Raw genomic sequence first — 20457 nt, forward strand, 5'->3', positions numbered from 1 at the left:
CCTTTACACTATTACCAGCTCGACATCTTCAAGCAGCATGTGTCTTCTCCAAAAATCAAGGCTGAAGTTTCACGCTTAGTTTACGTGACGCTTTTGCATTTTGTTGTAGGGCCTAGCTTTGTTAGGTAGCTGTTAATTCTGCAAAAAATAGTGACGGTAACCTCTAAACTGTATCACAGGTTTACTACATTTTCATTTAACTTGCAAATGTTTATTTTTCACAATAGAGTCTTAACTTGACCATGAAGGCCACAGGTCTTCCTCGCTGCTGTGTGTGTGTGTGTGTGTGTGTGTGTGTGTGTGTGTGTAAACTGCACCGTCATTGCAGGTTGCTCTCAGATGGAGCACGATGGACTCTCTGATACACTGTCACTGATCTGCAGTGTTCAGCATGAACCACCAGAGTGCAGGCTGCTCCCACAGATCTAATGAAAGTGGTTTCCCATTCACGTCCCTCTTTCCTGTTTAGGTCAACAACGCTGCTCTGAGGCGTTGTCCTAACGAGGTGAAAATACACCAAATAACCCATTTACACTGTCATGCGTGTTACAGCGCTGCAGATGTGTGATGTTCTGGCTACAACAGACCAAACAGCTGGAACACCTGACTGTGTTTACATTACCAGCACACACTCTTACTGTTCAGGTTAATGTGTGACCGAGTGTGGGCCTCCTTTATGGCTCCCTTTTCACGTGAGCAGACTGGTGACTTGAACCTTCACCCCCCCCCCCCCCCCCCCGGGGTGGTCTGTCTGTCTGTCTGTCTGTCTGTGATTGTGTCCAGTGGTCACCATAGCGACCCATTCTCGTGACAAGCCCGTAACCCGAGCCACCAGTCAGGTAGGGCAGGTATGACCGTGACGACGTCAATGATTTAGGTCATAGGTGTGTGTGGAGGCGGGGCTTAAAGACAAGAGAGAAGAAACAAGAGCAAACGTTTAAACGGAGAGAAGGCTCTGACACCAATGAATGAGTGTGTGAGCTGAAAAGCAAAAAGGGAAAACAATGCTGGAAGAAGGAGAGGAGACTCACGCCGGTGGTGCCGAGGAAGACGAGGATGATGGGTCGTTCACTAACATCTCTCTGACAGACGACACAGGTAAAGACTCAAGGGACTGTTCTGCAGCTGTTGTGTTTGTATAGGCACAAAATGACAGACGCATGACAGACAGTTACGGCAGTTGTAAAAAAAAGTATGTGGTTGAACAAATGAGGCCAGCTTGTAAAACCAGAGTTATGTTGGTGTGTTGTGCAGTGACAGGACGGAGGTGTGGCTCCTACCAATGCCGCATGCCTTTTCTTTTTGGTATATCTAATATAGGCAGAGTCATTTTCCTTTAACTGAATTTGATTATCAGGAATATATAACCCCTTCCAATATAAATCCTATTATCTCAGAATGAGAATCAGCTTTATTGACCATGTATGCGTATGAAGAGTTTGTAATCTAGGTTAGGGTTAGACGACACTGGGAGAGGAAAAGGGAATATTTGACTCAGACACATATAGAGGTGAACATACTGAAACACTATCTGTTTGATCTGGGTCTGACGGGCTACACCGAGGTCAGAGCGCTCTGCGGCCTCTAAAATCTTAACTGGCAAATTGATGACAGCTTGGATCTCTTATGTGTTCACTCATAGCTTGGCTTCTGATAAATTGTCATGAAGAAAGAGCTGGAAAGTACCTATTTTGAAATGGTAGTAGATGGGGGGGTATGACAGTTTTGGGCATTGGGCAACACACACACACACACACACACACACACACACACACACACACACACACACACACAGTAGGAAAGCAAAAGAGAGGGTGAGAAAAAGATGGAGAGAGAGAGAGAGAGAGAGAGGGAGAGAGGGCAGACTGGTCATAGGTGGCTTTTGGCTACAGCAGCCGTCTCCCCGGGGTTTGGTTTCAGCAGCATATGGACTCCTCAGATCGAGCAGAGACACACAACACAGAGGCTGCAAGAATACTACACCCAGACATGTGTGTATTAGTGTTTACAAAGGCTGCCAACAACTCCATGCATGCAGACAGACAGACAGATGGAAAGAAAGACAGACAGAAAGACATCTAGATGCACAAAAACAAAAAACACGCACAGGTCTGGTGGGAATGACATTGCTGCTCTGACTGTCTCTTCTTAAGTATGTGATATTATACCAGTGGGGATGACTGAAGGCCTGAACGTCTGTGAGGACTGCAGCGAGTGTGTGTTGTGTTTGTGCAGAGTGCCCCCCCCCACCCACACCTCCCGTCGGCTGGTGTGGTCACGCACACTCGGTGACGTCGCTATCATCACTATCCTCACCATCACCACATAGCCTCCAGTCTGTTTACAGGGTCACTCCGCTAAACGGAGAAGACATTTATTGCTGTAGGTGAGTCTAAATGCCGGCATGCGTTTCGTGTAAAAGAAAAAAAATGTGAGTCGCTAAATCACAGCTAGCCTTTCCGTATCAGCTTGAAGCTAATGCTAGTTAGCCAGCGGCAGCTAGCTTGTAGCGTTTAGCAGTTAGCGGTAGCATAACTGTGGGTGTTGTCCCGGTTATTAAACGTATTTATCAAAGAGTCGCCTCTGAATATCAGACGAGATAGACGAGTTCATTTTGGTTGTTTTTTGGTGAGTAACTGACTTTAGTTGCTCCGTTGGTGTAGCTAGCTACACCGCTGACATCAGTTAGCTTAGCGACATAGCTAGTCAAAGTACACTCGTCCTGATAACGACGAAGCTAACTGGCCGTCACGTAACTGTGGCTCTGAATGGGAGATGTGATGTAACGTTGTTTTTTTTCGTTTTTTGTCAACGAACGATTAACGGTAATTTTGCCGTTAGTCGCTGGCTTATTTGCGGCTGTAGGAGCCAGTATCAGACAGTAGCCAGTAGGTTAGCATCACCACATCATTGTCTCACACCCAGTTTACTGACAGTAAACATACAAGCGACCATGTTTAGCAACGTCTAGCATGTTTAGCTAGCAGATCGAAGCTAAGCAGTATTGTTTGAGTGTTCGCAGTGAGTACGGATGTAGTTGTTTATATACAGTCAAGGATGCTTCCTTTGTTTTTATAGCGGAGGTAGGCCACCTTGCATGAAACACAAGTCTCCTCTGCTAACACAGTAAAACAGAAAAGCTTTATGAAATACCACATTTGAAAAAGAAAAGGGTTCCATTAAATGATCACAGGACCAGGTGGATCTGGGTCTGGGTGGCTTACCATCTTGATGAGGGCATTATAAGATGAACGTGAACACACTTGGTTCCTCTTACCACCTAATATGAACAGAGAAGTAGATAACGTCAGGAGTCTCTGCCAGCATTTTAAATATTCCTCGCGCTAGAACACCCCGTTATCAGTCGCGTGTGACTGCTTCGTGGAGCTTACGGTGTCTGTTCTTGTTCTTTTGCAGTGGACAGTGGATCTGCAGCCCTGTATACCAAACAGGAGAACGAGCTCTTCGTCATGAACTGCGATATAGATGGTGCGTCTGCATACACACTCGGCTTCGCGAAACACGTATTATGTCCGATCAATGTATTAATAATGAGATGATATGTTTCGAGTGCATGTGAATAGCGTCGGCGTTTGTATCTCTATTGCAGGAGACATGGAGAACCAGGTGGAGATGGAGGAGAAGACGAGGTTAATAAATCAAGTTTTGGAACTTCAGCACACGCTAGAAGGTAACACACACACACACACACACACACACACACACACACACACACACACACACACACACACACACACACACACACACACACACACACACACATTCAGTTGTTGAATCTGATAACTGTGAGATTCATGGAGTAACTTGATGGCCAACATAGTTTCACTAGGCTAAATGTCACCATCCAGATGTCTGTTGTTAGGCTGTCATGTTATCCCGCACAGCTGTGGACTGTCAGAACGTAATACGGTACTTGAGCTGAGTAGACCATGGACTTTGTCTTTCGTTCCAGACCTGTCAGCGCGGGTTGACGCAGTCAAGGAGGAGAACCTGAAGTTAAAATCTGAGAACCAAGTCCTCGGGCAGTACATCGAGAACCTCATGTCTGCCTCCAGCGTCTTCCAGACCACCGACACCAAGAGCAAACGGAAGTGAGGTACCCTCAGAAAAAAAAAAACACAGTCGCCGGGCCAGCAGCTGGGAGAGGGAACCCACCACTGAGGCATGGAGAGGGGTTTGTTTTCTCAGCTGACCTGGGGGTGTTCTGTCACCGCTACAGCCCACTTACCCGAGTCAAAACTAACTATTTAATTATCAAAAACATAAACTGACGTTGTCACATGTCCCCGCTGACTAGATGAATTTAATGTTGGTTTGACCCAGGTCTGTTTTTGCAGCAGCTCCCTCTCCACACTGCAGAACCAGACGATGTATATGAAGTGGTTAAGGGCCATTTGTACCGTGAGTTTCTTCTTAATGCTCTCTGTCAAAGTAGTATCTGTAGAAATAATTCTTAGTCCTGCTTTACCTGCTTGGTTTTGTGTTTGAAGACAATTCAGATTTTCTGTGATTTTTTTTTTTCTTCTTTTTTTCCCCCAAACGTTCTGATAGTGTTCCTGTCTCAAACTGGCAAACAAATCAAACGCACTACAAATACTGGTTGACCATAAAGCCGATTTCAACACTGGTTTACGGTTTTTTCTTTTTGTAAAATATTTTCTACATCAGCTGGATCTGAGTTTCTTTTCGGTAGGTCCCGGATGTCGTCGTGTCGATATGAAACATGACTGTATTCTGCCGTTTTAAAAAGCAGGCGAGTTGAACAGTATTACTGAGAATATAAAATGTATTCAGATTGCATGTATGAGTTCCTTTTTTTAATTTGAAAGTGTAGTAAATATCTAATGAAATGTCATTAAACCAATAGTCACTAACTTACAGACTGTATAAAGCTACTTTGTAACAATAGGTGGATACTAGATGCATATAGGAACCATTGACGGCTCGGCAGCAATGCAAGTAGAAGCACAGAGAAACAAAGTTATGTAGACTTCATAAAAGTGTAAATCTTAACTTATCAATGTTTTATTGCAAGTGGTTCCATTTTTTTTTTTATTTAAAAAATCACAATTACACACGATTTTCATTTTGCACTTAAAAGTATTTGTAACCCTTTCAGTGGATCATGAATGAGTGTTATGGCCCAGACTGTAATGTAAGAGAGACAAAGGAAATGGTCATAAATGCAGCCGGGACGACTCAGAGACAAACCCTGCATTATTACATTGTGTGTCCTCATCCTGTCCGGGAGGAGGAGGAGGGGAGGTGGACTAAATGGGCCAGATGAGTCAAAAGACACGAGGAGGGAGGAGAGAAAGGGACGCTTTCCCCTTTAACTGCGAGCAGTAAAGAGGCCGTGAGTGCTATTGATCCATTCAGCCAGGCCTGGAGCACACCACCTGCTGGAGGAGGGGCTCCGACTGTTAAAATGCACCGATGTACTCAAGAGTGCAGCCGGGTGGCGGGGGGGTGTGGGTGTGTGTGTGTGTGTTCCAAGACTTCTGCTGCATCATCGGATACAAACTGAATGAGGGCGTAAAGAGACGAAGTCGTGTAATCTGAACACATTTGCATTCCCTTTAAAATGTATCCAGTTCAATAATGTCTGGAAAGCAGTAATTCAATGTGTAAACATCAAGTGACTGTGGTGCTGTTTGAAAAAAAAAAGGGGTGAACTCATCATGGGAGGCTATAAACACTGTATATGATGTAATTTATTGAGGTTATTTCGATATTTTTAACAGTTGTACAGTATGATTTGTGTCTGGCTGTGAATATGCCCTACCTACACCCTGCACCTTTGCCTTTAAACTGTTTTTGTTTTAATAAAAACATAAGATCACTCCTTCGTCCGGGTCTTTTGTCAACTGACCAATCCTACATTAACTTTCAGGAGAGCAACAGAAAATGTTGATATATATATATTTTTTTTGTATTAAATAGTTTTATTTTCAAGAGCAATGTACAATTTGCGAACAAATGTAAACAGGGATTCCTGCCAGAATCCGGCAAGAACATGATCTACAAAAGCTTGAGACAATAATATAAAACAAATAAAGTTATCATCAATGTTTTTCCCCAGGCAATACTCTTGGATCTGAACTCCAGCTAGTCTAGATACTCTGGGAAAGCGCTGCCGTGTTACCGACTGAACGAGACGCGTTTTTTTTTCTCGGCAGGTTTAATATCCAGCGGTTTTGCTGCAGAAACCTACTAAATCTTGTCTTATTGACAACGGATGGCCAAGGCATTCAGTGTGTTGATCAGACCTAGACCTTTGAAACAGACCTAGGCTCAGAATAAGCACATCAGTGGCATGTCGTATTTCAGAAAAAAACTGCCTCGACAGGAACAGCGGTGGAAGAGGTGGGCCTTTTCAGGCCGACGGGCATTGGTGACGGCAACGGCTTAGAGAAGAGAAGAACGATGAAGAACGCGCGGAAGCTCAGGATGGGAGGAAGGAAAAACATCTAAATGCACGGAATCTCCGGGGGATTGATCCATCTGATCGTTCAATTAGCAGGCAGGGGGGGGCGACGAGACGAGATGAGGGATGCAGGATGTGGTTTGGGAGACTGCGGCCCTGTGATGGGTGTAGCCGAGGGGGGGGGTGTGTGTGTGTGTGTGTGTGTGTGACTGCAGGCCTGCAGGCTACCGGGTGGTTGGAAGGAAATGCATGCTGCTCTGCTCGGAGAGGGCGGAGCAGCAGCTGAGACGGCCCTTTCCACCTCCTCCGCATTTGGGGGAGAAAGGAGACGGGAGGCGCTGGTTCACCTCTTCAGTCTTTCCGTACCCTCCTCTTTCTCACAGCTTGTTTGTGGCTCTCTTCAGCGACGGCTCCTCCCTCCTTTGACTGTGAGCCGCAATTGGAATGAAAGAAAAAGGAGGAAAAAAAAAAAGAGGCAAAGTTAATGGATGAGATATAAAACGTCCCTCTTGCATTTTTTCACATTACCGACATGTTAACAAATCAAGTGTAGAGTTCGCCCCATGTTACAGGGTGTCTAGACTTTGCATCAAGTCAAATTAAATTAAAAGGCCTTTTAAATGCCAAGTAGAGTGAAATACATGATCACACTCTGGAAGGAAAAAAAAAAAAGAAAAAAAAAAAAAAGGAGCAGCCAGACTCTCTGGACGAGCTCAATCCTCACAAGGGCGAGGACACGGTGTCTGAGACGTGAGATAGTCTCAACAGAAGGGAGGTGAGGGAACGATCCTGTTCAGTGTGTTGTCTGCGGGTCACAAGAGACCGTCTCACTGTGTGTGTGTGTGTGTGTGTGTGTGTGTGTGTCTATATATATATATATATATATATATATATATATATATATATATATATATATATATATATATATATATATATATATATGATAACAGAAAGCATGGCATTTAGAGGTCCATGGAGGTCCTCTGCACCCTGTATCAGTACACCAAACATCAACATTTTAGCTAACTTTTAAACATAATGTATTCAAGGCCATGAGTATGGTTAATGTGAATTATAAGTAGGCGTTCCCGTCAGATACCTAGAGGAACTAAATGAAAGAGAAAGCTGGTGGTGAAATCCAAGGACCTGGTTCTAGGTATTGATTCCTAAAGTGTGCATGAACCCCCAGATCTCTACCAACACCATCAGCTCATGTTGCTCTGCAGGTAAGAATAAGTCACAACCACACCAACCTCCTCCTCTAGTGTTCGCTCAGGAGCTTTGCTCTCCTCTTCTCCCTCCTCCTCCTCCTCCTCTTCTTCGTCCTCCTCCTCCTCATCATCGTCGTCGTCGTCCTCTAGATTGTCACCTCCCGCATCGGCTTCATCCTCCTCCTCCTCCTCCTCAGCCTCTTCTGTTGCTTTTGAAGGTGACAGAGAGGTGATGACAGTAAGGACACAGAAATATGACTCTAGAGCAATGTAGCAGCAATGAAGCAACAATATACAGCAACAACAGAAGAGAATGTGTGTGTGTGTGTGTGTCCTGTGTTTGACCCTCTAACCTGCAGCTGGAGCACCTTCTGCAGCCTCAGCTGCTTTGTCTTCCTCATCTCCTGCCGCCGCCTCCTCCTCCTCTTCTTCTTCATCCTCCTCTTCCTCTTCCTCTACATCAGCCCGGGGAGGATCCACCTTCTTGTACACGTAGTCGTCATCCGATTTCTGTGACGCAAACAGGAGATGGGATCACGGTCTGGTTTAGAGGGGGGGGTTTGCTGGAGTGTTTCGCATAAATTGAGGATCAGAAACACGCAATGAATAAATCCCTCGTTAGGTTCACAGTACCTTTGGCCAGCAGAAGAGCACAGCCAGTCCGACAGGCAGGCCAACTGTCAGTATGTAAATCACCCAGAGCCACGGCCGCTCCTCCGCTGCAATCATCAGCTGAGCGAAGATCCCCGGCTGGTGGGATCGAGGAGCGAAGGACAAGAGCAAATAGTGAGAGTCGCTCTCTCTCTCTCTCTCTCTCTCTCTCTCTCTCTCTCTCTCTCTCTCTCTCTCTCTCTCTCTCTCTCTCTCTCTCTCTCTCTCTCTCAGATACTGACAGTAAATTATATGCACAAAGTGACAATGTAAGTGTCTGTGAGGGTTGCTGCTCCGTGTTCCTTTTGCCCTTACAAAACAAGCACACTGACCTCGTTAGCGCTGGCCACCAGTTTCTTCAGCCCCCAGCTGTCGGAGGCCCAGCGGTCGGCCACCTCCTTGTGAGAGGTGATAATGAAGTTGTCAAAGTAGATATCGGAGGTCATGGACCACAGCTCCAAGCCCACAGCCTTGAAAGGTGTCATCCTGAACGGCTGCAGGTCCTCAAAATAATCCGGGTTATTGATCTTGTGCGGCTTCCAGACTCCCTGGGGACAAGAACGTAGAGGGGAAACAATTACGGTGGCTTCAGCTGCTGCGCAAACGTACAGCGTCTCCAAACAGGACGGGTCAGAGGTGCTACGAGTAATACAGAGAGTGAGCTGGCAGAGTGCTGTAGTGTGCACCTCATTATTTGTGCTCTACAAAAAAAAAGAAGAAGCTAGGAACAGTTCCTAAAAAGAGAAATCAAATAAAAACGCCTGGTTTAGTTAACGCTATAGTCACCTGATAGTTGGGGTTGTCCACCAGAGGGGCTTTCCACTTGCCCTTGTACTGAGGGTTGTTGATCTGTGGACGCTTCCACTCCCCACAGCCGGGGGCCGTCTCACAGGCTGGGTTAGGAATCTGCGGGGCTTCCCACTCTCCATCCATCTCCTCGTCCCTGCACACAGAGAAGAGCCGTCAGGCTCCGTCGTCGCCATTACCGTGACGACGTTCAGACCGCCGGCTGCGGGTTTGTTTGGTGACCGTGTTCATTTTTACCAGTCTTCTGGTTTCTCAGCGTTGGGGTCGGAGACAAACTCCGGTTCGTCGTCCAGCCAGCCCTCTGGCTTCAAAGCGTCGGGGTCTTCAATCTTTGCTGGAGCATCTTCGTCCCTGAGACACACACACACACACACACACACACACACACACACACACACACACACACACACACACACACACACACACACACACACACACACGGCCATGTTTGTTATTGATGACTAGGTCCAATCTGCAACAGAATCTGAACTGTCTACTAGCATGTGGGCTGCGGTCACCAGTCATCGGGCTTGGCGGCCTCGGGGTCAGGCATCTTGGCCCTCTCGTCCCAGTCCTCCGGCTTAGAGTCGCGGGGGTCGTCGATCTCTTTGGGCGGGTTGACTGGAGGCACCACGTCGTGCAGCAGGCTGCCGCGGCTCACGCTGGACTGGTCTATGAACATCTCGTAGCTGTTGTCTGGGTTCAGGACTAACAAACGGAGGGAAACATGCTGAATGAATATGTGAGCAAAATGAGAAATGTACATTTTATAAAAAAAAGGTATGTAAGCTGTTCCATTTCAGACAGATGTAAACACAGTCTCCTGTACCCAGAGTGTAGAGGTGAGTCTTCTTGTCGGTGTAGAACTTCTTGAGGTCCACGTCAGCCCTCTTGGCATGCTTCTCCTCCGTGTCTTTGTTCAGAGGATTCTGGTGGCGGAAGATGAAGTGCAGCTTGTAGTCCTCGCCACACTTGTCCGGTCCGAACATGAGGGAGTACGAAGTACGGTCGTGGAATTGCTCCTTAAATGAAGAGGAAAAAAAAGAAGAACAAAAAAGTGTATTTTAAAAAGGTTTTGGATTCGGTTTCCACCAATATCAACAAAAAGGTGTCTTCAGTATTTGCTTCAGTGTAAGATGCTTTTGATAGACGCGCCCATCAAACGGCCTGTGTACATTAAAACATCACACACAAACAGAGCCGGGTAGAATGACAACATGTAAACCAACCAGATTGAGATCGCCAGTGTCTGAAAGCAGTTTGATGTAGGCTCCGCCGCAGTCGATGCCATCCTGGAAATTCACCTCATACCTGCAACCGGAACGCAACAAAACAACTTAACAAGTCGCAATTATTCAACACGGTTTTGTCAACTTGAAAATGCAAATAAGAAGATTTAATCCCTCCACGAAACACTGGAGCTCATGGAGAAAAACGTCCACTTGCACGAACAAAAAAAGAGTGTTTTCATGTGTGTGTGTGTGTGTGTGTGTGTGTGTGTGTGTGTGTGTGTGTGTGTGTGTGTGTTTGAACTCACTGGACAACCAGAGGTTCATCCTGGAACACAAAGGGTTTGTTCAGCATTGCGGAGATGGCGTGGTGTTTGGCCCGGGACTTGAGCACCAGACCCATGTCTCCTGGAACTTTGTTCTCCTTCAGCTGCTCTACAGCCCACTTCCCTACAGGCAGAGACACGGTCAGCGTTTATCGTCACGGCGCGGTCGCAGAGTCTCCGCTCGAGACGGCTTTAGCGTCGTCTACTGAGGCGTTGGACCTCGTTAGTGTTATCCTAACCAGTAGTGATGGTTGCCCAAAGGGACAATAAGACAAAATATCTTTATTTACATCATACGTGTGAAAGTTGTGCCTCTCTACACACTCTCATTACGCACACATCTAGACAAGCCAAGAAACAAAAGAAGGAACAAACCGTCATATTTGGCGATGTCGTCATCTGCATCCCCCTTCACTGTCTTTGAGAGCTGCCAACTATGGAGATCAACATCACAAAACCCTCAGCGTCCACACAACAACAACAACAACATCAACACGTGAACACACTGCAACCACTGATTGTGTAAGTTTAGCCCTGGTGGGAGGCTCATCTATCCGAGCGGGAATTAAACATTTACGCTGTATTTTTAGCCGCCCTTGGTGGTGAATTTGTCAGGCTATACCTTTCCAGAAAGCCGTCATCAAACGTCTCCGCAAAGTAGACGTCTCCAGTCGGGACAGGAGTCTTGTATGTTACCTGGGGAACAAAAACAAAACAAACAAACACAAATTAGAAGTTAATCTACAGGCCAGGTTCCCCTAATCCAAAACTTTGCAACTGTGAAGAAAAGCCTCGACACACTTCACTTTACTTAAGCTACGACCCATTTCTGACCTGGAAGGAGACATTTGCATCCATTCCAGCCTTTTCACTTGCTGTGCTGTCTGTCTTATCCAAGTCTTCATCCATCACTGTCGCCTCCTCCTCCTCCTCCACCACCTCCGCCTCTTCCTCCTCCTCCTCCTCCTCCGCCATCAGAACCTTTAATTCCTCCTCGTCCAACCCCATATCTTCATCGATGTCGGAAATATCAACGTCCAACTGCGTCTCCTGGGTCGCCACAGCCGCCACAGCCAGCGAGGACAGGAGCAGCACGCACCACAGCCAACCCCTTTCCAGCTTCATCTGTAGGGGGAGGGTAGAGAGACAGCAGACGGGTGAACGGAGTGTGCGATAAGAGCGTCAGAGAGGAGCACGGTGTGAAGAGGCCATGGCGAGGGAGGATAAGGGATGGGAGGAAAAGGGGCAGGTGTGAGATGTTATTTATGGAGAGCAAAGGGGTGTGTGTGTGTGTGTGAGCGTGGGGCATCAATGATATAAATAGAAATCACAAGTGCATAAAAGGATGAAAGGCTAAGAGGGTGAGAGAAAGAACAAAAAGAGATTGCATCACATGAGAACACAGTGTGACTTGATGTCGGGCCTGTGTCCTCAGATCACATCCTTATCTCACCAGACTGCCCCGTCTCTGCTGCAACGCATTCCCACCAGATAAATGTAAAAGACGGACTCCTTCTAAGCAGACGCCACTAATATCTGCACCACACAAGCCTCTTTGGATTTATAACACGTCCCCTTTCCAAAGTACCTGTACTAGTCCTAATTTGTGACAGTAAACGCATCGCATTAGTACTTTTTTTGTGCGTGTCCTAAAATGCATTTGAAACCCTATACCTGCTGAACACGGGTCAGATTTTTGTCACACTAAACCACAGCTGTAATGACCTATTGAGCTGGCCACACCTGCTCCCTCTGCTTGAGAGCAGCAGGAATTGAAAAGCATCAGTGCAGACGGCACGGCAGCACGCTTCCCTTCATTCCTAATCAACTTTGATTCCCATTGCTGCTGCTGCTGTTGTTCTGTTAGGTAACAGAGGGCGAGGGGGGGGATCAACGGGAGAAACACGAGGAACAAATAATACATCTCATTTTGAAAAGCGTCAAAACGTGGCTCATTTATCTGCATCTTTGGTCTTAATGCCAGCAATGCAACAGTCTGTAAGACATCTTTGGCCACGTCCCATGTTTCTGATAGTAGGAACACTTCCTGCACACAATCGTTTCAGAATCCTAATATTTAATGTATGAGGTGGTCACATGTGGCAGTGGATTACTGAGAGACATCAATACGCTTCAACAAAAGGTGGTTCTCAACCAGTGACAAACAAAGTGGACTTTTATTTGTGTCAGTAAAAGAAGTACCTGCTAACGGGGCACACTACTTTGATGAGGGCTCGGCTTCTTTACAATGACAAAAAGGGCCATTTACCTTCACTTTACCTTCACAGATGCCGGCAGGGCTCTTGCAGAGTGCACTTCATGGCAACCTCAACGGCAAAATGAACCGTTTGAGGCAAAACCTTTTACTGGCCGAGTGCATCGTACTCCACGCGCTTTCTGCTCTACACGACGTGTCTGTTAAATGTCAGGGATAGTGAACTCAAGCAGGCATAGTCAGGTTAATAAATAACAGTTTTACATTAAACAGTGCAAAGGAAATATTCCTCTCAGACAGAATCCTTCCAATTTTGGCTTTTCTGTGAATTTTTAGGTTATTTTTCCTACGAATACAAGACTACAACAGTGAATGCTGTAAAAAATTTCAAACAGGCCATTCCCCAAATTTAATTACTTTATAAAAAAAAAGGACAATACACATCACTTAACTTTTCTATAAATATACCAGTGTTAGTGTCCTTTGACAGCAACAATATCCACTGTTGTGTAAGTGTAGAGAGCAACTCAAAAACACAACACAGCCAAGCCATACAGATTATAACCATGTTTGACACGTGCAGGGCAGCAATAGGGCGAAATTATGATACCGCACTCATACATTGTATTTGTATCTCTTTCTAAGAGAAGCTTGTTACTGAACAGATCTAGAAAGTACACATAAAAAAGGTCACAGGACAGGGTTAAGGAGCCAACATGGCTGCCACCGAACACTGCAATATCCAAACTGTTGTTAGATGAACGGCTCTGGCTGCAACACCTGCTCCGCTAGCTCGCTATGCTAAGTGGACGTCGCTCATAAACAGCCAACGCTAGCATAACACAAGCTTAGCTAGTAGACTAATGGGCTTATACAACGAGCCCGCTAATCAAACATGCCCTGCAGTTAAAACCGCAAACGGAAAATATGTATTTCAAAGCAAAAGGGGGGCCGAGAGTGTCTGGTTAAGACTGAAGAAATGAACGGTTAGCTTGCTGAATGAGTAGTAATGTCGCACAGGGGAGCGATGGGAGAGAATGAATGAGCGCACACAAAACAAACCTTTTTGCGCCTTCTTTGTCAATTGCAGAGGAAATGTCTTGATAGCCGCTTTTTTCCCTCCGGAGTAAGTATCTTGTGCGTTGTTTCACCGAGGCCCGCCGTGTATAGATACACGGTTCTCGGCTGGAGAGGACGGTAACGTAGATGACAGCTTGGCCCGGATAACGGTGCGCGGGTGATGAGCGCGAGCGAGTCCCCTGCAAATCGGCATGCCGCATGCGCACATCGCGCAGGGTTAGATGAGCGTGAATGCTGCCTTCACGTGCACCAAAATATTAGCGGAGATGAGAGCGTTGCCAGGGGGCTGCTCGTAATAGATTACACTCGTAAGGGCATTTTACTCCAATATTGCTATACTTTTGCATGAGATACGTTTTGAATAAATTCAATTTACAACTGAAGCGATTAGAATAAATTCCCTACCGTTTAAAAATATATTTCTTCACGTTTTATGGAGCATAGTGTTGTTTTGAAATGTAGTTTTTAACCTTTTATCCACGATGCTCAGGAAAACATGCCAGTTTGTCGATGAAGTTCTAAAATACAGACACCAAAAAACTCCTTTAGCAACAGGATTCATTATGTTAGTGTTCCAACAGAATGCTGAAAATATTTACAACTTTGAAAGCCCCAAACAACGAGTTCACGCCAGGAGCACTTTCGGGCATCAGAAACTCGATTTGCAGCTGCCTTTCAAAGTAAAAGCTTACTTTCTACTAAAAATGTTCCATGGTCATATACTGCCAACGACGATCTGGATTATAATAAGACAAGTACAAATACGCTAACATAATAACAATTCCACAATCATTCCGAAATAGTCAAATAAAGAAAAATGATTTACCCCAACCTTTACTATGGCATGTAGTATCCACATCCGGGGTAGAGTTCAGAACATCTCTATGGCGGCCACATGCTTGTCGGATCAGTGGCAGTGCAGTTGTGAAGTGAATTATTGAAATCTGTCTGCAGTCACCCAAGAACCCTCAGAATGAAGGACACACCGCTGTCTAACTGCGAGCGCGACTTCTTGCTCAAAGCGATCGAAGACAAAAAGGTGAGCTGGTTTCTGAGCATTCTGCACTTATATATACAACCGAGGACAAACATACATGTTGCACAAACGGAGAACCATACCGATGTAGAATAAATAAGCTTTCTGTGTATCGTGACTTCCTTAAAATACTACCACCAAATACTACAGTGAAACTGGAAATGCAAAGTTCTTCGGTGAGTTTGGATCATGGATGTCTGCTTTGGAGGCGTTGTTGTCAGTTTTCACCTGTCGTCTCCCTGCAGCGTTTGGATGGACGACAGACCTACGACTACAGAAAGATGAAGATCACATTTGGGACCGACTACGGATGCTGCTTTGTGGATCTGGGAAAAACCAGGTGAAGCTAAGGCCAGACACATGCACCGTGTTGAGCTTTTTCTGGGTTCGACCCTCCTCGTGAATCTTACAGTTAGCTATAAAGGTTTTTTTTTTTTTTTTACTGTACAGTTTTGTCTGCTTCATATACGGCGTTTCTGTTTTTGCACCATTCTATCAGATTTGGAATTCAACATGTCTTGTGCATTATTTTAAAAACTTTTTTTTTTCCATCCAAATTTCACATGACAAATTAAAAGAATAAAACACGTTGAAATGAAGGGGTGGGATAAACGATCCCACACTCCTATGAATTCTTTTTGATTTAAAAAACACCATGAAGTGATGTATCTTTTGTGTTAAATGGGGTTTCAATGTGCTGCGCTCTTCAGGGTCATGGCCCAGGTGTCATGTGAGCTGGTGGCTCCGAAAGAAAATCGACCAAACGAGGGAATCATGTTCTTCAACATCGAGCTGTCGCCCATGGCCTCGCCAGCATTTGAACAAGGCAGGTGAGGAAAAAAAAAAACTTTTAGTTTCTATGTATTAAGCTAGAACTGTGTCTGAGACGGGGTTCATTTGTTAAATCATCTGGTGTTCTCTCTCTCTCTCTCTCTCTCTCTCTCTCTCTCTCTCTCTCCACAGACAGTCTGAGTTGTCAGTGAAGTTAAACAGACAGCTGGAGAGATGCTTGAGGAACTCTAAGTGCATTGATACTGAGTCCCTGTGTGTGGTGTCTGGAGAAAAGGTGACACACACACACACACACACACACACACATGCTCGTAAAAGAAGAGAGAAGAACCTTATGATGATGATGATGATGATGTGTGTGTGTGTGTGTGTTCAGGTGTGGCAGGTCAGAGTGGACGTTCACATGTTGAATCACGACGGGAACCTGATGGACGCTGCCAGCATCGCCGCCATCACCGCTCTGTGCCACTTCAGACGTCCCGACGTCGGCATCCAGGGAGATGAAGTCACAGTGGTGAGTCGGCGACAAACGCAGCATGCGGGCGGTGTCTCCGCATCGCTGCATCTACTGAAAGCCTGACGCTCCAAACACCAAACTGCTGCTCCGTTGCACCACATATTTGTCATACTTTGTGGTTGTAATTCGGTTTTTATTCCTGCGCTCCCCTCAGTACGGTCCAGAGGAGCGAGACCCTATTCCTCTGAGCATCTACCACATGCCCATCAGTGTCAGCTTCTCCTTCTTCCAACAAGGGTAAGGCATCACAATTTTTCTGTGCGAAGTACTGAGTAGGTAAGAGTTTTGTTTGAGGGGAGCTCACCCTTGCGTATTCGACCCTAACTCAAAACTACATCCTACAAAATCATCATGCGGGTTGAATCGACGCCTCTCTAAGACAGTTTCACTCGGGTAGAATTCCTGCAGGACTGTAGTATTGCACTGCAATAGTTTTAGCCGTTCTTCCTTCTCGCTCCGCAGAACCTACCTGCTGGTCGACCCCTGTGAGCGGGAGGAGCGGGTGATGGACGGCTTGCTGATGATCGCCATGAACAAACACAGAGAAATCTGCTCCATTCAGTCCAGCGGGGGCATCATGTTGCTTAAAGAGCAGGTAAGAAACGGGTCTCGATCACACGGCGCTGTGGGTTCTGGTTTTGATTTCATGGAGATCGATCAGTCTGTCAGTCACTCGGTTCACTGTGGAGCTTCACCAACGTCTGTGTCTGAAACACACACACACAAGTGAAGTTTTAAACAAAAAGAAAAAACCTATTCACGTGAGAAAAATACTAAAATTTTAACACCAACATATCTCTTTTGTGTGTGTGTGTGTGTGTGTGTGTGCGCGTGCTGTTGAAGGTTATGAGATGCAGTAAAATAGCCAGCGTTAAAGTGTCTGAAATCACAGAGCTCCTCAGCAAAGCCCTGGAGAACGACAAGAAAGCAAGGTGAGCAGTGACGTCACGTCACCACATGGACACTTTGACCGCTGCCTTTTAGAAGACGTACAAGAACTCTTTGTGTTTTTACGTTTCAGGAAGGAGGGCGGTAGGTGCGGTTTTGCGGAGTCCATGCCACAGGACCGAATCACAGCGCTGAAAATGGACGAGACCTCAGTGGAGATGACGGATGTGACGGAACGAGCCGAAGGCATCGTCCAGATAGCCGAGGCTTCACCTCAGATGTATCCTTGACTCGGCGATTTAGCGGCAGCGTTCTACCACAATGTCTTCACTTTTTATCCGTCACTTCGCCGCCTTTTACCCGCTGTGGCTCCTTAACCATACATACCAGGGTGCGTTCCCCCGTGGTGCCCGTCCCAGGTGTGGGTCAGGTAGGGCAGCAGAACACCTGGGGACTGGAGGAGGAGGAGGAGGATGATGATGAAGAAGAAGAGGAAGAGGAAGCGGACGAATGTGACAACAGTGGTGAAGAACAGGAGGAAACAAAGATGGAAGAGGAACGGCACGGAAAGGAGGCGAGCGGAGAAGGTCCGTTAACTTAAAAAAAACCAATCTTGTGTCACGTCACAGTTCTATAGGGAGGGTTTCAGTCAGTGTGTGTTTAATTTTGAACATTCGTTTTGGCTTACAGGAGACGTGGTTGAGATATCTGACAGTGAAGAGGAGGATGTGGTCATACTTCATCCAGAGACACCAGACAAAACTCCAAAGTGGGTCCAGTTGTTTTTTTCTATGCACAGCAACTGAGAAGGCATGCATGCATGCATGTATGTATGTTTTTTTTTTTTTTTTTTTTTTTTAACATTTACATCCTTTTTCTTGCTCCTAGAAATACAGAATCCAGGTCCCACCAGAAGGGGGCAGCAGCATCAAAGAAAAGAAAGAACAAATGAAAGCGTCCTGCAGCCAGAGATCTGCATTTCTGCAGCAGTGACGGACTCAGCAGCACCTCCTCATTCTGGCTACAATGACTCCAAGCTGCCATGGCTGAGGGTTGGGATCAAATACGGAACAGAATCACTTCCAAGTGTTGTAATGTAATGTAATGTACACTTAGAACATGAAGTCTGCTTCTTATTTGTAGCCATTTGAAGCGATTTAGAAACGGACTGCGCTTACAAATGTATAGAAAACGATTTTTAACAATGAAAGGATTTTGCTAGTAGGTATTATTAAATAAAGTATCTTCAACCACCCTTGGAGGTCAAGCAGACTTTTACAGTTCAATTATGTTCTCAAAGTGCTTTATTTTGTGAGGAAAATGGGATTTGTGGTATTGTATATCAAAATAAAAAGATCAATATAGTAATCTGAATTTTGTGTCAATTTTATGGAAATTCTTCCTCTCACAAATATATACACATGTATGTTTTGTTTATTACATTTCTTGACACACAGGTTAAATTATGAGTCCAGAGTGCTAACCATTACACCATGGAACCCCATTAGTGATTTTTGTCTGATGGTCTGAAAATAAAGGAAAGCACTACAGGACTATAGATTATATTTATCGTAATGACGAGAAATTCCACGTGACAGTACAAGTCGGTGTAATGGAAGTTATGTTTCCGACTAAAATAATCATGGCCAGTACGGGGATCGAACCCGCGACCTTGGCGTTATTAGCACCACGCTCTAACCAACTGAGCTAACCGGCCACTTGTCTTTCATTTGTATCAATTTGGACTTATTACCTTAAGCATAATTCGTTTGTACGCATGTTTATTTTAATGGCGTCTGTAGGGTTTGTTTTTGGAGCCGATTATTCGCTATAATATATAATATATGATGATTTCTTGGGACTTTGGTCGACATGCTATACTATGACTTTTTCAGTTGTACTATACTATGCCTTTTTATGCCTTTTTTCGGTATACTATACTATGACTTTTTAACTACTTATTATGATATAATATACTATATTATACACCTATACTGGGATAACCAGATCCAAATAGACTGATAGCCACAACTGTTTTTGTTGGAGCCATATCAAGCACACTTTTATGGAGGGCGAAATGTCTTACGTATAAATAAATAAATAAATAAATAAATGCATTAATAAATGTATAAAAACAGAAATGATTAAATAAAAGAATAAATAAATGCTGAAAGAAATACAGAAATATTGAAATGCTGAAATAAATAAATAAAAGAATAGATAAATGCTGAAATGAATAAATATAAGTTGATACCTAAACAGGACAAAAATAAATAATATATTTCTACATTTCTGTACACCTTCATTTATTTATTGATTCCTAGCAAATCATTCCATATTTATTTCTGCATTTATTTATTTATACTTTTATTTATTTATTTCAATATATATTTCAGCATTTAATTATTCTTTTATTTATTTCTGTATTCAAACATTTATTTAAGCATTTATTTATTCATTCCTGTATTTATTCATACGTTTATCAATGCATTTATTTATTTATACTTAAGTGATATTCTGTCCTCCATACACTTTGAGGTGCCAGTGCTGACTGCCCTCTCTCAGCAGATACACATGCCTGACTGCTATGTGATACAGCCAACAGAAAATGAGATCGAGCTCATGCTGAGTGATTGTGAAATCATGCCTCTGTATCCCTCTCCTCCCCAGGAGTTCAGGACTTAGTCAAAGGTTTGCTGGGGTTTTTTTCCACACACACACACACACACACACACACACACACACACACACACACACACACACACACACACACACACACACACACACACACACACACACACACATTCAGCCTGGTAGCTCAGTTAGTGGAAACGTATACTGGAAAAAAGCAGAGACTGCATACCAGCCCTCATCACTGCCATCAGTGAACCGAGCCTCCTCGGTGTGTTAAAGGACACACAGGGATGCTGTTTGAGATTGAGTCACTAGTCTTGCGGTTATTCTGGTCCCTTTTATTAAATGTAACAATAATCGCTGCCATGCGTAGATATTGCAGAAAGCAATTTACACATCTTGGCAACCATTGCCATCAAAGTAATCCAGCATTTTGCAGAATCTACCAGTGTCAACTTTCTTCAGTTTCATTGTGTACATTATCCTGCAGTTTGTATTTCTTGAATGTACTTTTTTTTGTTGTTGTGGTGCTTTTGCTTGTATACTTTGTGTATTAATTAATCTCAAGAAACATTTTATCGCAAAGAAAAGCAAAAGACAACCGTTGCAGGAGCGTCCAGAGA

General features: G+C 44.8%; 3 protein-coding genes and 1 non-coding gene across 8 annotated transcripts; 2 read left to right on the plus strand and 2 right to left on the minus strand.

Annotated features, from left to right (window-relative positions):
• The first annotated feature begins 917 nt into the window (after positions 1-917).
• On the plus strand, positions 918-5863 carry scoca (short coiled-coil protein a). Of its 4 annotated transcripts, XR_011105298.1 has the most exons (6): positions 918-1098; positions 3418-3489; positions 3611-3691; positions 3974-4117; positions 4359-4422; positions 4573-5863. XR_011105298.1 is itself a non-coding variant. In XM_068734650.1 (5 exons), exons 1-4 carry the CDS (start codon positions 1005-1007, stop codon positions 4114-4116), a joined length of 390 nt encoding a protein of 129 aa, XP_068590751.1. In that variant the 5' UTR covers positions 918-1004; the 3' UTR covers position 4117; positions 4359-5863. The 4 variants fall into 4 exon arrangements, 3 of the variants coding, with proteins under 3 accessions (XP_068590751.1, XP_068590753.1, XP_068590752.1); XM_068734650.1 differs by having other exon boundaries at positions 4359-5863; XM_068734652.1 differs by lacking the exon at positions 918-1098 and adding an exon at positions 2265-2382 and having other exon boundaries at positions 3974-5863.
• clgn (calmegin) lies at positions 5704-14127 on the minus strand. Of its 2 annotated transcripts, none has more exons than XM_068734648.1 (15): positions 13950-14127; positions 11507-11797; positions 11295-11368; positions 11048-11106; positions 10655-10796; positions 10347-10428; positions 9947-10139; positions 9636-9825; positions 9355-9468; positions 9097-9253; positions 8643-8858; positions 8293-8409; positions 8013-8169; positions 7702-7862; positions 5704-6874 (listed from the first exon to the last, which is right to left on the minus strand). In XM_068734648.1, exons 2-15 carry the CDS (start codon positions 11795-11797, stop codon positions 6800-6802), a joined length of 2028 nt encoding a protein of 675 aa, XP_068590749.1. In that variant the 5' UTR covers positions 13950-14127; the 3' UTR covers positions 5704-6799. The 2 variants fall into 2 exon arrangements, with proteins under 2 accessions (XP_068590749.1, XP_068590748.1); XM_068734647.1 differs by having other exon boundaries at positions 7702-7868.
• A 728-nt stretch (positions 14128-14855) lies between these two features.
• On the plus strand, positions 14856-18574 carry exosc9 (exosome component 9). The gene is made up of 12 exons (XM_068734676.1): positions 14856-15006; positions 15249-15343; positions 15714-15833; positions 15967-16069; positions 16172-16309; positions 16467-16549; positions 16775-16907; positions 17156-17244; positions 17334-17480; positions 17591-17787; positions 17891-17969; positions 18089-18574. The coding sequence occupies exons 1-12, from the start codon at positions 14941-14943 to the stop codon at positions 18150-18152; spliced, it is 1314 nt and encodes a 437-aa protein (XP_068590777.1). The 5' UTR covers positions 14856-14940; the 3' UTR covers positions 18153-18574.
• Positions 18575-18843: 269 nt separating this feature from the next.
• On the minus strand, positions 18844-18917 carry trnai-aau (transfer RNA isoleucine (anticodon AAU)). The gene has a single exon. It is a non-coding gene; the product is annotated as a tRNA-Ile (tRNA).
• Positions 18918-20457: the final 1540 nt, after the last annotated feature.

Source organism: Cebidichthys violaceus, unplaced genomic scaffold, assembly GCF_023349555.1.
Source record: "Cebidichthys violaceus isolate CVI_PGR_0920_01 unplaced genomic scaffold, fCebVio1.0.p SCAF_66, whole genome shotgun sequence".
Taxonomy (NCBI): Eukaryota; Metazoa; Chordata; class Actinopteri; order Perciformes; family Stichaeidae; genus Cebidichthys; species Cebidichthys violaceus.